Source organism: Poromitra crassiceps (assembly GCF_964638095.1).
Source record: "Poromitra crassiceps genome assembly, chromosome: 20".
Taxonomy (NCBI): domain Eukaryota; kingdom Metazoa; phylum Chordata; class Actinopteri; order Beryciformes; family Melamphaidae; genus Poromitra; species Poromitra crassiceps.
In genome coordinates, this window is record NC_139637.1 from 1,615,694 (window position 1) to 1,631,241 (window position 15,548).

The 15,548-nt window shown below is 42.7% G+C and overlaps 1 protein-coding gene across 1 annotated transcript in view; it reads right to left on the reverse strand.

The window, feature by feature from the left end:
- The window catches only part of LOC310794637 (protein NDRG3-like), a 52,961-nt gene that overhangs the window by 34,138 nt on the left and 3,275 nt on the right, over positions 1–15,548 (reverse strand). The window contains exons 2-3 of the mRNA XM_083656627.1: positions 12,492–12,589; positions 11,248–11,280 (exon numbers count right to left, since the gene is read on the reverse strand). Of these exons, the coding sequence (XP_083512753.1) occupies positions 11,248–11,280; positions 12,492–12,551 (93 nt within the window). The 5' untranslated portion in view covers positions 12,552–12,589. The remainder of the gene's footprint in view (positions 1–11,247; positions 11,281–12,491; positions 12,590–15,548) is intronic.

Sequence of the window (15,548 nt, forward strand, 5' to 3'; positions counted from 1 at the left end):
AGTTAGCATGCGTGTAAACAACGCGAGTCTATTGTCTGTACAAGTGAGAACACAAACACATGCGCTACCAAAATATATTTCCCTGCTGCATGTCATGAGATCGGCAAAAGTTTGGATAGACTGGATTGCTTCCCGCAGCAGCAAAGCCTTTTTCCCCCACACTGCCTGATAAAACAGGTAGGAGATTACAGCCTCTGACTGGCAGGGGCTCAAAACTACGATATAACAACTTTTTATTCATTGGTCATTCATTGTGATATAAATTAGTGACACTTTCCCCCAAATACTCATGGTTCTGTGCTGTTGGTATTTGGTAGCCTATCTGATACCTGCAGTGCAGCGCATCAAATGAGCCGCGTCAATTAACGATAATGACGGGAGTCTCCCGCAGCAGCAGAATGATGTATTCGCGCAGATTTTCAGTCCTAAATATCAAACATGTTTGATATGATCGGGACGGCCCCGATGAGGCTTTGAGCAGATCGGGAGGCTTAAGATTGGATCTGCAAACAGCTCACACTACAAGATAATCGGTGCCGAAAGTCGGGCCCGACCAAGCTTGGCAAGCTGCCAGGCCAGATTTCTCCTCCGATTCTCGGGAGGGGTGAATCGGGCATAAATCGGCCCGAAAATCCTGTAGTGTGAGCCAGCCTTCAGCCGGCAATTGCCGGCTTTTAGCCGGTATTTGTTGCCGTGGGCCGGTAAATTAAAAGGTCACCGGCTCAAGTAGCCGGCTGAAAATATGCCAGATAAATAAATTCCTTCTATAAAATAGCCTAATATTGTGTGACCTATAGCCTAAGTGATGTTGCCAATAAGCTACGACTTAAATAGAGACGTATTACATCATATCTTTTCCACCCCGTTATGTTGAGTGTTGGTGAAAAAGGAAAATATAGCAGATGCTTTCGTTACTGTAGAGCGCCGTTTAAAAGCCGCACAAGCAGCATCAGTCCCGCCGGCGAGCGCTGGACCCGCTGTGAGGAAACACACAGGAGGAAACCAGACATCCCTTGCTAGGCCAGTCCTTTTTTTAATCGAGATCATGCAACAAGTAGCCTACTTCAGCCGAGGCCAGCAAGACAGCAGGAAAGTGTGAAGCACCTGCTTCCTCATGAAGAAACAGAAGCGTGCCTGCCGCCGTCAAAAGCGAAAGAGACCCGACGTAGGCTGTCAATTTAGCGGAGGTAAAAAGCCTTTTTACCTACGTCGGGCGAATCAATCAATCAATCAATCAATCAATGGCTCGCGCTTGTTGCCCGACGCTCGTATGATGAGGAGATTAATCAAAATGCTTACGACAAATAAAGCCACATGGGAGCCGAGAACGAGTGCAGGAGAGCTGCCGCAGGTGCCAGGTGTGGAGAGGGAGAGATTAAGGTGCGTAGCCTATTGCTGGAGATTCAAATTGTGCGCTGTCTGCACTGACACTGTCGCGCTTATTACTTTTAGCTAACGCTACGTTGTTTTTCATCAAAGCAATGTCCAGAAGATATGGGTTCATGAGTGTCTGCAAATGCAGATAGATAGGCTACAGTAGGAGCATGCATGCACGTTGTCTGTTTCAATAACGAAAGCGTCCTTACCGAGAACGACGTGCCGACCAATTAATATTCTTGCTGCGAAATCGGCCTTAAGACAACACTGGAATAAATATGATCGACTATAGAGGCTATAAAGAATAGACTATAGAGAAATAAATTGATTCAAAAACTTTATTTAGGAAACAATTATTTTATAACATCCTTTTTTTAATAGTAGCCGGTAAATATTCGATATGGCCGGAATTTTGGAACGTTACCGGCTGCACTGGCCGTCTGGGAAAATGCCTAGTGGAATCCCTGATTGAGATGTTTTTACATTTTCAAGTAATTTGCAAAAGAAAATCTAAATTCATGTTTTAACTGTCATCATTTGTGTGTGTGTGTGTGTGTGTGTGTGTGTGTGTGTGTGTGTGTCGAATGTTGGTGAAACATCCGAATCTTGCTGTTTTTTGGCAATGTCCTTTTTTCTTCATTGTAGAGTATTACTGTATTGGTGGGTGGGTGTGCCTGGTCTGATGTGTATTCTGTACATTAATAAACATATATGTATATATATGGGGACTTCCGGTGACGCTGCAACGAGTATGGCAGCATAGAAAGGAGCTCTTGCATTGGCAGGATTAAAACCCCATAATTCGAGTGATTAACTCGGTAAAAGTGATTTAAACTAAGAGAATCATGCCCAAATCAAAAGGGAGTAGTACGGCACGGAGCAATATTGCGACACTAGATACACGAAAAGAAGACGCCGGTGCAAGTGAAACTCACGAGGCAGAACAAAACATGGAGGAGGATGAGCTCTCCCCCGCTGTAATTAACTCCCTCCGAAAAGTGGTGAGTGAAGTGATGGCTGAAGGCATGCTAGATCTTAAATCAGAAATGAAGAAAGAACTGTCGCAAGTCAGACTCGGTCTCCGAGCAGACATGAAAACACAGCTGGACGAGCTAAGAAGTGAAATCAACGAGCAGGTTAAAACTGCCACCGGCCAGATTGAGGGGATCGCCAAACGAGTGGGAGAGGTGGAGAAGAAAATGGCTGGAGAGGAAGAGTGTGATATTGGAGTGAAAGACACTCTCATTCAATTGCTCGATAACCAAAACTCACTCCAGGCCAAGCTTACTGATTTAGAGGGGCACTCACGACGTAACAACATCCGGATTTATGGTATCCCCGAAAACGCAGAAGGTACTTCTATGCCTCGGTTTGTGGAAAACATGCTGCAGTCAGAATTGGGGGAAATAACGGGCTTGGGTCAGGAGAAGAACCTGGGAATTGATAGAGCACACAGAGCGCTCGCTTTACAACCACCTGCGGGCGCCCCTCCTCGCTCAACATTGGTCCGGTTCCTACAGTACACTACGAAGGAGAAAATCCTACAGGCTGCGTGGAAGAAGAACATCAATGTACAAGATAAGCGAGTGTTTTTCGACCATGATTATGCTGATAGCGTCCAACAGAAGAGGAAGGAATACATTCCAATTAAACGAGTGCTCAAGGAAAATGCAATCCGCTTTCAGACTCCACTGACCCGGATGCGCGTGCACTTCAGCTCGGGCACGGCCACATACAGCAGCGCCGTGGAAGCAGCGGCTGACCTGAGAAAGCGAGGCTTCACCGTTGGACCAATATCGGTGAATAAATCCAAAGATATCACCGTGGAAACGATCAACAAACTCCTGCCATGGAGTACAGCGGGGATGCGCAGCACCGGGGACACGCAATGACTACCAGGAAGACATACGCAAGAGACTGAGAGGATTTCGGCGGGATGAAGGAGCGGACGGAGGCAGAAGAGAGAGGGAGAATGTCACAAACATGGATAAGTAACGCCCCCTGTCCCTGTAACTTGGAATACAGTATAATCCCCATCGTGACTTTATTTTAATTCAGAGGATTAAAGACTCTTTATTGACCGAAATTATAATTTATTTCTACCATGGCCTAAAGGCCTATAGGCTGAGTCTCACTTAGTTTAATATCATTTACTTTACCTCCCTTATAACTTGGGGGTACAACAAGGAGCTGATGCAAGTAATTAGGGAACGTCACCCCATCTTTTTCGTTTGTGACTGAGGGGCCCCACCTAGTGGCATTTATCCCCTACACACAGAGTGGTAACAAGGAACCCTCTGAATTGGAAGCCCTGTGTTGTTTATCATGGTATTGATTACTACAGGTATTATATATGTTCTAATTTGCTGTTTTTTGTTTTTTGTTGATGGAAGTCCGGGACTTGGAACTCATGCATGCAGGAATGTACATTTCAGAGTGACCATAGAAAATGATGTATCATAATATACAATCATTGAATGTTAATGGTATAAATAATCCCATAAAAAGGAGCAAATTAATAGCCAAAGTAAAACGGGAGAAAATCAATGTCATCTTCTGGCAAGAAACTAATTTGTCTAATCGGGAACATGAGAAACTAAAGAAAATGGGGTTTAGGGAAAAAAAAAATCTTCATATAGAAAGGGTAAGAAGAGGGGTGTCGCAATATTGATTCCGAATTCTACTTGTTTTGAGCTTGTCTCAGAACATAAAGATAAAGAGGGTAGATTTATTTTGGTAAAGGGCAAACTGGAACATGAAGAGGTCACCCTGTGTAATATATATGCCCCCCCAGGTAGTGATGCCACTTTTTTTAGGAAGATATTTACGGTAATATGATGGCTGCGGAAACATATGATTGGGTGCCTTTATTAATATGGCACCCTAATATGTGCAGGGGATTTCAATGTACTCCTGAATCCCAAATTGGACACGACCACCAGAACAAGAATAAATAGTCCCATAGAAAAAAGAATAAATAATACATTACAAGAATTAGGACTGGTTGACATATGGCGGCATTTACACCAATTCGATACTGAATTCACTTTCTATTCTGCAAGACATAACATGTATTCAAGAATAGACTATTTTTTCATGTTTAGTAAAGATTGTCATAAAGTGAAAGAATGCAAAATAGGACAGAGGAACCTCTCTGATCACTCTAGCTTAAATCTGAAACTAAATTTGGGGGGAAGACCAAAAACCACTTTGTGGAGACTGAACACGGGTTTACTAAACAGCGAGGCATTTAAATCTCGAATGACTATTGAAATACAGAATTACTTGGAACATAATGACAATGGGGAGTTTAGCCCAGTCATATTATGGGATGCTGCTAAAGCCTTTCTTAGAGAGGCAAAATCATAGCTGAGTCAGCACTGTTAAAAAAGATCAAAGCCAAGAAGTTATTAGAGTTGCAGGAGCAATTAAAACAACTGGAGAAAGCTCATAGTATCAGCAGGGACCCATACTACACTCGAATTGTTGAGAATAGTTAAACAGGAGATCGATAAGATTCTTAGTGAGGAAATTGAGAAAAAACTTAGATTCATGAAGCAAAAACATTATGAAGCAGGATCCAAAGCAGCTAAAATACTCGCATGGAGCCTAAGGAAACAGCAAGCAGAAACAACAATTCACAAAATTAGGGATCCCCTATCAAAAAAAACAGTTACTAATCTGGAGGGAATCCAGAAAGCATTTGTAGTCTATTACAAGTCATTATATACACAGCCAGATAAGATAGATAGCTCAATAATCCAAACATTTTTGGACTCACTGGATTTACCCTCCATCGGGGAAGAGGAAAATAAAAAACTTACACGTGAAATCTCAATAGAGGAAATAAATAGCGTAATTTCATGTCTTAATTCTAATAAGTCCCCAGGCTGTGATGGATTCCCTCCAGAGTGGTATAAGGGTATGAGAGAACCGCTGCTCCCTTTATTAAAAGATTCTTTCAATCACACCCTGGAAGAAGGTATTCTCCCACCATCATGGAGCCAAGCATTTATATCAGTAATCCCAAAGGAGGGAAAAGATAAAACGGATTGTAAAAGTTATAGACCGATTAGTGTCCTAAACACAGATTATAAAATATACGCAGCCATATTCGCTAAAAGGATGGACACTTTAATGCCCATCCTTATAGACGAGGATCAGACAGGATTTACAAGGAATAGGCAAACACACGACAACATAAGGAGATCCCTTCATATAATTGAACATATCACTAAGGAGAACTCAAGTGCAGTCCTTCTCAGCCTTGATGCTGAGAAGGCGTTCGACTCAGTTGGCTGGGAATTTTTGTTTCAAGTTTTGAACAGATTTGGATTTTGTAAATTATTCATACAATGTATAAGATCACTCTACTCTTCCCCAACAGCGAGGATCAAGATAAATGGGAGTCTTTCAAACTCAATAGCACTACAACGAGGTTGTAGACAAGGATGTCCTCTCAGCCCATATCTCTTCAATTTTTTTATTGAACCGCTAGCTCAAGCCATTAGAGAGGAGACTAACTTGGAGGGCATACGTATAGGGAGGGTATAAAATAAAATCTGCTTATACGCGGATGATGTGTTGATAACACTTAAAAATCCAGAATCTGGGGTTCCACTGCTAATGAACATCTTGGTAAGGTATGGGAGCTACTCAGGCTATGTACTCAATGTCCAAAAAACTCAAGTTTTAACCTTTAATTATACTCCTTCACAGGGGCTGATGGACAGGTATCACCTTAATTGGTCTCAGTCACAAATTAAGTACTTAGGGGTTTATTTAACTAAGGATTTATCTCAACTTTGTGATGTCAATTACAAGCAGACTAATAGGAGAATATATGATGACCTGAATAGGTGGGACATGCTCCCTCTTGACCTTGGCAGCAGAATAAGGACAATTAAAATGAATATTCTCCCAAGACTGTTATTCCTGTTTGCAGCGCTTCCAGTCGAGGTGACTCTTAAACAGTTTAGGGAATGGGACAGGCACCTGTCCAGATTTATTTGGAATAGCAAAAGACCTAGAGTGAGGTATTCCACATTGCAGCTGCCGGGGGAGAGGAGGGGCATGGCCCTTCCTTGTTTTAGGGATTACTATCTGTCAGCTCAGTTGAGGCCTCTTGTATGTTGGTGCAACCCAGCCTATGAGGCCAGGTGGAAAGACATTGAGTTATCATTAATGGACACACCAATTCAATCTGTACTAGGATGTCCCAGCAGAGTCAATGAGGTCATTCTACTTCAAAACCAATTGGTGACCTTCTCAGTGAAAATATGGTTGCAGGTGGTAAAAAGATTGCAACTTCACAGAGAGATCAAGTTGTTAAGTTGGCCGGCGTACGACCCACAATTCCTTCCAGCATCACAAGACCACAGCTATAGATTATGGGCTAAACGAGGTATCACCTCACTATGCCGAATGGTGACACGGGGAAATTTTAATAGCTTTAAAGATCTAAGCCACTCTTATGGGCTGGGCAAAGAGGATTTCTACCGGTATTTACAGGTCCGTCACTTCTTCCTAAAAGAGGTGGGGGGACCTGACCCCGTTGTACCCTCGGAAATAACCCAGGTATTTATCAATGCATATGATGCTAAAAACAATAGAGGCTTAATAGGCAAATTATATAAGGGTTTTATCTCAATGAATCTAAATTCAACTACCGTAATTACATTAGACAACGCTGGGAAAAAGAAACCAATAGGGTAATAGAAGAGGAAGCATGGCTTCAAGCATGGGAAACTCGATCTACCTCCACAAATTCTTTTTTTTGGAGAGATTTCTGTTGGAAGACACTTATACGCTTCTTTATTACACCCAACCAGAAATCTAAATTCAGTGGGTCTCAGTACTCATGTTGGAGGGAGTGTGGCTCTACGTCGGCTGATCATGCACATATCTTTTGGTTGTGTCCATGCATTCAACCGTTTTGGAAAGAAGTGGACCAATTAATCTCTGAGATCCTGGCTCTGAAGGTGGACTTTTCTTTTGCATCTCTATATCTCGGAATCCCCCCTGATGGATTCGGCAGTAGTGACCAGGGCCCGAAATTAACTTTTTGACCCACCGGCCAGTGGCGGGTAGATGGAAAAAATCTACCCGCCAAGCATATTTGTTACCGGCCAAAAAAAATAAACGCATTTTTGTGTCACATATCCATATATATATACATTTTCTTCAGTACATTTCAAGTAGATAAGGTATTACGTTGAAGAATACACAAGAGGCCAGAGTAAAATTTGAAGCAAATTATTTTAATATATTGATTGATGATTGATTAATCAATACATGTCAAGTCAATCTTGAGCTTAAATTGTAACCTAACGTTGAACATCATCAGACTCCTCACTCTCTACCCTCTTTGCAGGATTTAACAGAACAGAAGTAAATTTGAAGGTTTTGTAAACATAACTCCTCGACTCCTCACCCTCTCTCTACTTCTCCTCTTTGCAGCTAAATATGACACTGGCTCTGTTCATGGTCACGAACGGCTTCCAGCTTCATTGATTTACTGACGATGACAAACGTGTTGTTTCTATGTTTCTTTTTGGCATACTTGTGGCACACGGAACAACTCATCACTACAGCCCCAGCATCATACTGTAGCCAGTCTCTTGAAACACCGCTATCCCCAAACTTCCACTCCTCTCGAAACTTTATTTTGTTAGATAGTCCAGCTCTCGCTGCCACTTCATCCTTTTCGTGGGAGAAAGCCGCGGTGGGTTTTCTTTTTAGCGACCGGCTTACTCCCTCGATATGGTTCCACATTGTAACCTATTTAACGTTAAATCAAGCTAACGTTAGCTACAGTATAGCAGGCGGACCGGCGTAACGTTAGCTCCCTGCAGTGCAAGCAGGCGCTGCAGAATGCAGATGGCCATGGCCAGGCAGTCAGCACAGAAGAGTAGCGGATGTGACGTTCGTAAACAAGCCAAAAATGAGGCCGGAGAGGACGCGCAAGGAGAGTTTGCATGCTGCAATAAAGGCGACTGTCGTAAGACCAAAACACACCGCAGTTTTAATTATTTTACACGACTATTTTGTTACCCGCCACGTGGCGGACAGCCCTTTTATGTCACTCGCCAAAGCTGAAATATGCCCGCCATTGGCGGGTGGCGGGCTCTAATTTCGGGCCCTGGTAGTGACACATACCTTTGGAAGATACTTATAGCCGCAAGCAAGAAATCAATAACCAAATGCTAGCTACAGAAGAACCCCCCCACCATTGCCCTCTTTATCAACACAGTTAACTCTATCCGCTCAATGGAAAAGATGACCTTCTCTCTCCGACTCCAAAAAGAGAAGGGGGACAGACATTGGGAAAAATGGGAATATTACTACAACTTAGATGCCTAATAAGTCTTGTCTCTGTCTATTAGAATCTTGTTATTACTGTGAACCACTCCTGCATTTTAATTTTGATTTGGACTCTTTATTTTTGTATTCTGTTTTTTTATTTATTTCAATGAGCGAACTGTAAGTTCCCAGACTCCATCTGTTATATGTCAGTTTAAAAAAAACAAAAATTAAAGTGTAAAAAAAAAAAAAACATATGTATAAAAATTATTGTATGTGTAATGAAGTTATTATGCATATAATGTATGTATGGTGTGCATGAAGTATATTATATTGTAATATACATTATGTAAAGAATTGTTGTGTACATTGGATGGATTCTTGGATGCATTAGTTCAACACAGGTTGATATCAAAGCATTGGGTTTTTGGGGTAATGTTGGATTGTATTATTGGGAATGGGTATTGATAGGGATTTGTAGGTGGATTTATGATATTGTGTGTGTATGGGTAAGTTTGTGTACGTTTGTGTATATACATACATATATATGTATGTATGTATGTGTATGCATGTATACATGAGCGTGTGTGGAGGAGCGTGGGAGTTGGGATATGCATATAGCAGACATGGGACCAAGTCACTTCGGTCCAAGTCTCAAGTAAGTCCCAAGTCATTTGGTCCAAGTCTCAAGCAAGTCCCAAGTCATTTTGTTTTGGGCAAGTCAAGTCAAGTCAACTCACAGGTTTTGTCAAGTCAAGTCGAGTCCTTAGTTAAGGCAAGTCAAGTCCCAAGTCAAGTCACTTTTTCCCCCCACGCCCAAGATACTGCAGTCTTACCTTGACAGATTTTTTTATTAATACATGTCTAATAGTGATATCATTGGCCAATTTAAAGTATCTAACCTGTTAAAAAGTGAATTGAATTTGTATTATAATCATTGATATTCAGTGAAATAAATGTAATCAAACGAAAGTAAAATAACTTTATAAACGCTTAGCCTATTTATTTCAATAATTGCTTCAAAATCATAATCCTCCACGCCAGTTTTAAACGGTGAAATACTGACAGTCAGACTAAAATGTAATCAAACAAAAACAAATGAGTTCAAACGTATTCTCTTCATAATAAAAGAAAAATCCTCCCCGTCAGTTTTAAGCAATGAATACGGACAGCCAGAATACAATGGAGGCTAATCAAACAAAAACAAATAGCTTAAAATTTAATCAAAACATAATGTAAAAAATATTAAATAAACATTTCCTCTCAATCACTGTTAAACAGTGAAACACTGACAGCCAGACTACATCATCAAACTTTCTTAGATTCTGCCCCTGTCCCGTCTGCCCAGTGCTGCCAACTCTTTTCCAAGCAAAGTCGCTATTGGTTAAGAAAGTCTAAGCTAGAAAACAAACAAACAAAAACACGCGTCAGCGTAGCCGTTGTAATAATCATTGACTGTATGGTTGTAATATTAAGTGCTGACTCCACCCGCCTGGGCCAGATACGGGAGAAGCGCTGTGTTGGTCAGACAGGCAGAGACAAGGAGAAAGAGGAAACCCGCACCCACGCCAATTCATGGGCAAAATCCGTTGCGATTCACCTGGATTCAACACATTAACATTGCTTCCCATACTCAGATTTGTCGCTAGTCAATTTTGAAAAATAAAGTCGTCATGGGGGTCTGAAAAGGAGCTAAATGTAGCGTCAAAGTCACCAATTTGGCAACAGTGCGTCTACCTCTTTGCAGAATATCCCAGCTGTGTGTAATCACTGAGGAGTGTGATTGACAGCCAGTCATCCAATCACGACAATGCTATAAAGAGGAGCATGATTGAATGACAATTTGTCATTGGATGACTCAGTCATGCTCCTCCTTATTGCATTGTCATGATTGGATGACTGGCTGTCAGTCACGCTCCAATGAAATGTTTTCTAATGCCGTTCCAGCTGCACTCGCCATGCACTCTGCATGACGCTAGCGGACAGACAGAGACACTTGACAACGTTACGTTATTATTTAATTGTTTACTTTAAACTTTACTTTACACTTTAAACTAACAAACACAAACAAGTCATCCAAGTCATCACCTCTCAAGTCAAGTCAAGTCTCGAGTCTTTAACTTCCAAGTCTAGTCTCAAGTCATTTATGTTTTTGTCAAGTCAAGTCACAAGTCATCAAAACAGGGACTCGAGTCGACTCGAGTCCAAGTCACCAAGTCTCAAGTGCCCATCTCTGATATATAGGGATGTATGAATTTGTTTATGAATGATTTGGGGGCAGGACTCGATAAGCCTAGGCTTCTTCCTGCCCCTTTTCAAACAGTTCGCCTTTTTTATGTTTGTTTACGTATTTTCCTTTTGCTGAAGTCTATTAGACTGTTATGTTTACTGTTTTTTTTCACTTTATGTATTGTTTTAACTGTTTGAAATAAATCGTTTCAATCAATCAATCAATCAATCAATCTAAAGCATTTTGAATAGAGGCTGCAGGCTGCAACACAACAACATGTCAAAGGATGTAAGGAGGGGAAACAGTTTCTGAAGGCACTCTGTTTACCCTGAACTCACCTGACAGTTAAAGTCCTGCAGATTTCTCCCAGTCTAGAGAGAGACAGACAGAGAGACAGAGACAGATTCTTTATTTCATCTTTCAATTTCTTATACAGTACATTATTAAATGAGCTGACAGTATGCAGGATGTGAAACGGCTTCTAGCTGTCAGTGGAGTTTATTCAACAGGAGGCATCTCTATCATATAATAAGGATATGAGCCAGTGTGGCAGAAAATAAGCTATTTACAGCTTTACAGTTGCCCCTAAGGCCCGTGTTCCAGGCCGTTGCTCGGCACGTTTTATCTTTGTAGTGGATCCATTTCAAAAATGCCTTTTCTGGCTGAGTCATGAACTAGAAATGAAGCTAGAAATAAGGTTGTAAAAAAACAGAATTCTCCTTCCACCTTCTCAATATGGCAGCAAAATAGGGCTGCTCGATAAATCGATTTTGAATTGTAATCGAATTAATTAGTTAGGACGATGTTAAAAAAATGAAAATCGTAAAATCGATTTACACTTTAACTAGGGTAATTACGTTACGGCGGGGCGGCTCTCTCTCATGTACGCGTGCTGCTACTTGTCCCTTCTCCCCGCTGTAAAGTCTCTCTGGAGGCTGTGACTACTGGCTACTAAAGACAGCAGCAATTAACTTATTTCAACACCTCCAAAAAGCACAGAGTTTGAGCACTGAGCAGCGTGTTGCACTGCGGGCTGTGCCAGGTAACGATTACCACAACACAAACGCGCGCACGAACAAAGACGTTATCACCGGACGATGAAATGTTGCCTTTATAGTTCACATAACAACAAAACAACACGTGAGGCCACCGAGTAACGTTACCAGGACTCACCTCCAAAAGAGCACCGAGTGCTCAATCAAATCCACCAGTGTCAGGTGACTGCAGGTTAGCAAGCAACAGCCAGGAAGTTAGGAATAGCAAGTTAGGCTAAAACAGGAAGTTGGGTTGTTCTGCCTTCAGAGTAAAAGCGTAATTTGTCACTTGTGAAAAAAATAGAGAAAAAAGAGCTCTGCAGGGCAACAAATGTTTAGAGAAGTATAATAGTATAAAAAAAATCGAAATCGAAATCGAAAATCGAGTTTTGAGAGAAAAAATTGTCAATTTAATTTTTAGGCAAAATCGAACAGCCCTACAGCAAAATCACGTTTTGTGTCATTCAAGAGCAAGAAAATATACACATGCAAATGCAGGGTGTCCCCACCAGCACATGGCATAATGCACACTAAGCCCTGCCCCTCACCTGTCCGGTGAGCAGTGGTTTGATCTCAGTCAGCTGGACATCATGAAGCTCCTCCATCATAGGACCACTCAGCCGCCAATCAACCTGCTAAGACACGCCTACCAGACAGGCAAAAAGGAAGGTAGATAGTTACGCAGACAGAAAAACAGGGAGACAGACAAAAACAGACTGTGGTACAGTGAGACACAGGTGGAAAGAGATGTGTAATAAGCAACAACTGTCATCAATAGAACTGCCTGCCAGTCTATATGTCTACCTGTCTGTCTCACTGTCAGTCTATATGTCTACCTGTCTGTCTCACTGTCAGTCTATATGTCTGCCTGTCTGTCTCACTGCCAGTCTATATGTCTGCCTGTCTGTCTCACTGCCAGTCTATATGTCTGCCTGTCTGTCTCACTGTCAGTCTATATGTCTGTCTGTCTGTCTCACTGTCAGTCTATATGTCTGCGTGTCTGTCTCACTGTCAGTCTATATGTCTGCCTGTCTGTCTCACTGTCAGTCTATATGTCTGCCTGTCTGTCTAACTGTCAGTCTATATGTCTGCCTGTCTGTCTCACTGTCAGTCTATATGTCTACCTGTCTGTCTCACTGTCAGTCTATATGCCTGCCTGTCTGTCTCACTGTCAGTCTATATGTCTGCCTGTCTGTCTCACTGTCAGTCTATATGTCTGCCTGTCTGTCTCACTGTCAGTCTATATGTCTGCCTGTCTGTCTCACTGCCAGTCTATATGGCTGTCTGTCTCACTGCCAGTCTATATGTCTGCCTGTCTGTCTCACTGTCAGTCTATATGTCTGCCTGTCTGTCTCACTGTCAGTCTATATGTCTGCCTGTCTGTCTCACTGTCAGTCTATATGTCTGCCTGTCTCACTGCCAGTCTATATGTCTGCCTGTCTGTCTCACTGCCAGTCTATATGTCTCACTGCCAGTCTATATGTCTGCCTGTCTGTCTCACTGCCAGTCTATATGTCTGCCTGTCTGTCTCACTGCCAGTCTATATGTATGTCTGTCTGTCTCACTGCCAGTCTATATGTCTGCCTGTCTGTCTCACTGTCAGTCTATATGTATGCCTGTCTGTCTCACTGTCAGTCTATATGTCTGCCTGTCTGTCTCACTGCCAGTCTATATGTCTGCCTGTCTGTCTCACTGTCAGTCTATATGTCTGCCTGTCTGTCTCACTGTCAGTCTATATGTCTGCCTGTCTGTCTCACTGTCAGTCTATATGTCTGCCTGTCTGTCTCACTGTCAGTCTATATGTCTGCCTGTCTGTCTCACTGTCAGTCTATATGTCTGCCTGTCTGTCTCACTGCCAGTCTATATGTCTCACTGCCAGTCTATATGTCTGCCTGTCTGTCTCACTGCCAGTCTATATGTCTACCTGTCTGTCTCACTGTCGGTCTATATGTCTGCCTGTCTGTCTCACTGTCAGTCTATATGTCTGCCTGTCTGTCTCACTGCCAGTCTATATGTCTGCCTGTCTGTCTCACTGTCAGTCTATATGTCTGCCTGTCTGTCTCACTGTCAGTCTATATGTCTGCCTGTCTGTCTCACTGCCAGTCTATATGTCTGCCTGTCTGTCTCACTGCCAGTCTATATGTCTGCCTGTCTGTCTCACTGTCAGTCTATATGTCTGTCTGTCTGTCTCACTGTCAGTCTATATGTCTGCCTGTCTGTCTCACTGTCAGTCTATATGTCTGCCTGTCTGTCTCACTGTCAGTCTATATGTCTGCCTGTCTGTCTAACTGTCAGTCTATATGTCTGCCTGTCTGTCTCACTGTCAGTCTATATGTCTACCTGTCTGTCTCACTGTCAGTCTATATGCCTGCCTGTCTGTCTCACTGTCAGTCTATATGTCTGCCTGTCTGTCTCACTGTCAGTCTATATGTCTGCCTGTCTGTCTCACTGTCAGTCTATATGTCTGCCTGTCTGTCTCACTGCCAGTCTATATGGCTGTCTGTCTCACTGCCAGTCTATATGTCTGCCTGTCTGTCTCACTGTCAGTCTATATGTCTGCCTGTCTGTCTCACTGTCAGTCTATATGTCTGCCTGTCTGTCTCACTGTCAGTCTATATGTCTGCCTGTCTCACTGCCAGTCTATATGTCTGCCTGTCTGTCTCACTGCCAGTCTATATGTCTCACTGCCAGTCTATATGTCTGCCTGTCTGTCTCACTGCCAGTCTATATGTCTGCCTGTCTGTCTCACTGCCAGTCTATATGTATGTCTGTCTGTCTCACTGCCAGTCTATATGTCTGCCTGTCTGTCTCACTGTCAGTCTATATGTATGCCTGTCTGTCTCACTGTCAGTCTATATGTCTGCCTGTCTGTCTCACTGCCAGTCTATATGTCTGCCTGTCTGTCTCACTGTCAGTCTATATGTCTGCCTGTCTGTCTCACTGTCAGTCTATATGTCTGCCTGTCTGTCTCACTGTCAGTCTATATGTCTGCCTGTCTGTCTCACTGTCAGTCTATATGTCTGCCTGTCTGTCTCACTGTCAGTCTATATGTCTGCCTGTCTGTCTCACTGCCAGTCTATATGTCTCACTGCCAGTCTATATGTCTGCCTGTCTGTCTCACTGCCAGTCTATATGTCTACCTGTCTGTCTCACTGTCGGTCTATATGTCTGCCTGTCTGTCTCACTGTCAGTCTATATGTCTGCCTGTCTGTCTCACTGCCAGTCTATATGTCTGCCTGTCTGTCTCACTGTCAGTCTATATGTCTGCCTGTCTGTCTCACTGTCAGTCTATATGTCTGCCTGTCTGTCTCACTGCCAGTCTATATGTCTGCCTGTCTGTCTCACTGCCAGTCTATATGTCTGCCTGTCTGTCTCACTGTCAGTCTATATGTCTGTCTGTCTGTCTCACTGTCAGTCTATATGTCTGCCTGTCTGTCTCACTGTCAGTCTATATGTCTGCCTGTCTGTCTCACTGTCAGTCTATATGTCTGCCTGTCTGTCTAACTGTCAGTCTATATGTCTGCCTGTCTGTCTCACTGTCAGTCTATATGTCTACCTGTCTGTCTCACTGTCAGTCTATATGCCTGCCTGTCTGTCTCACTGTC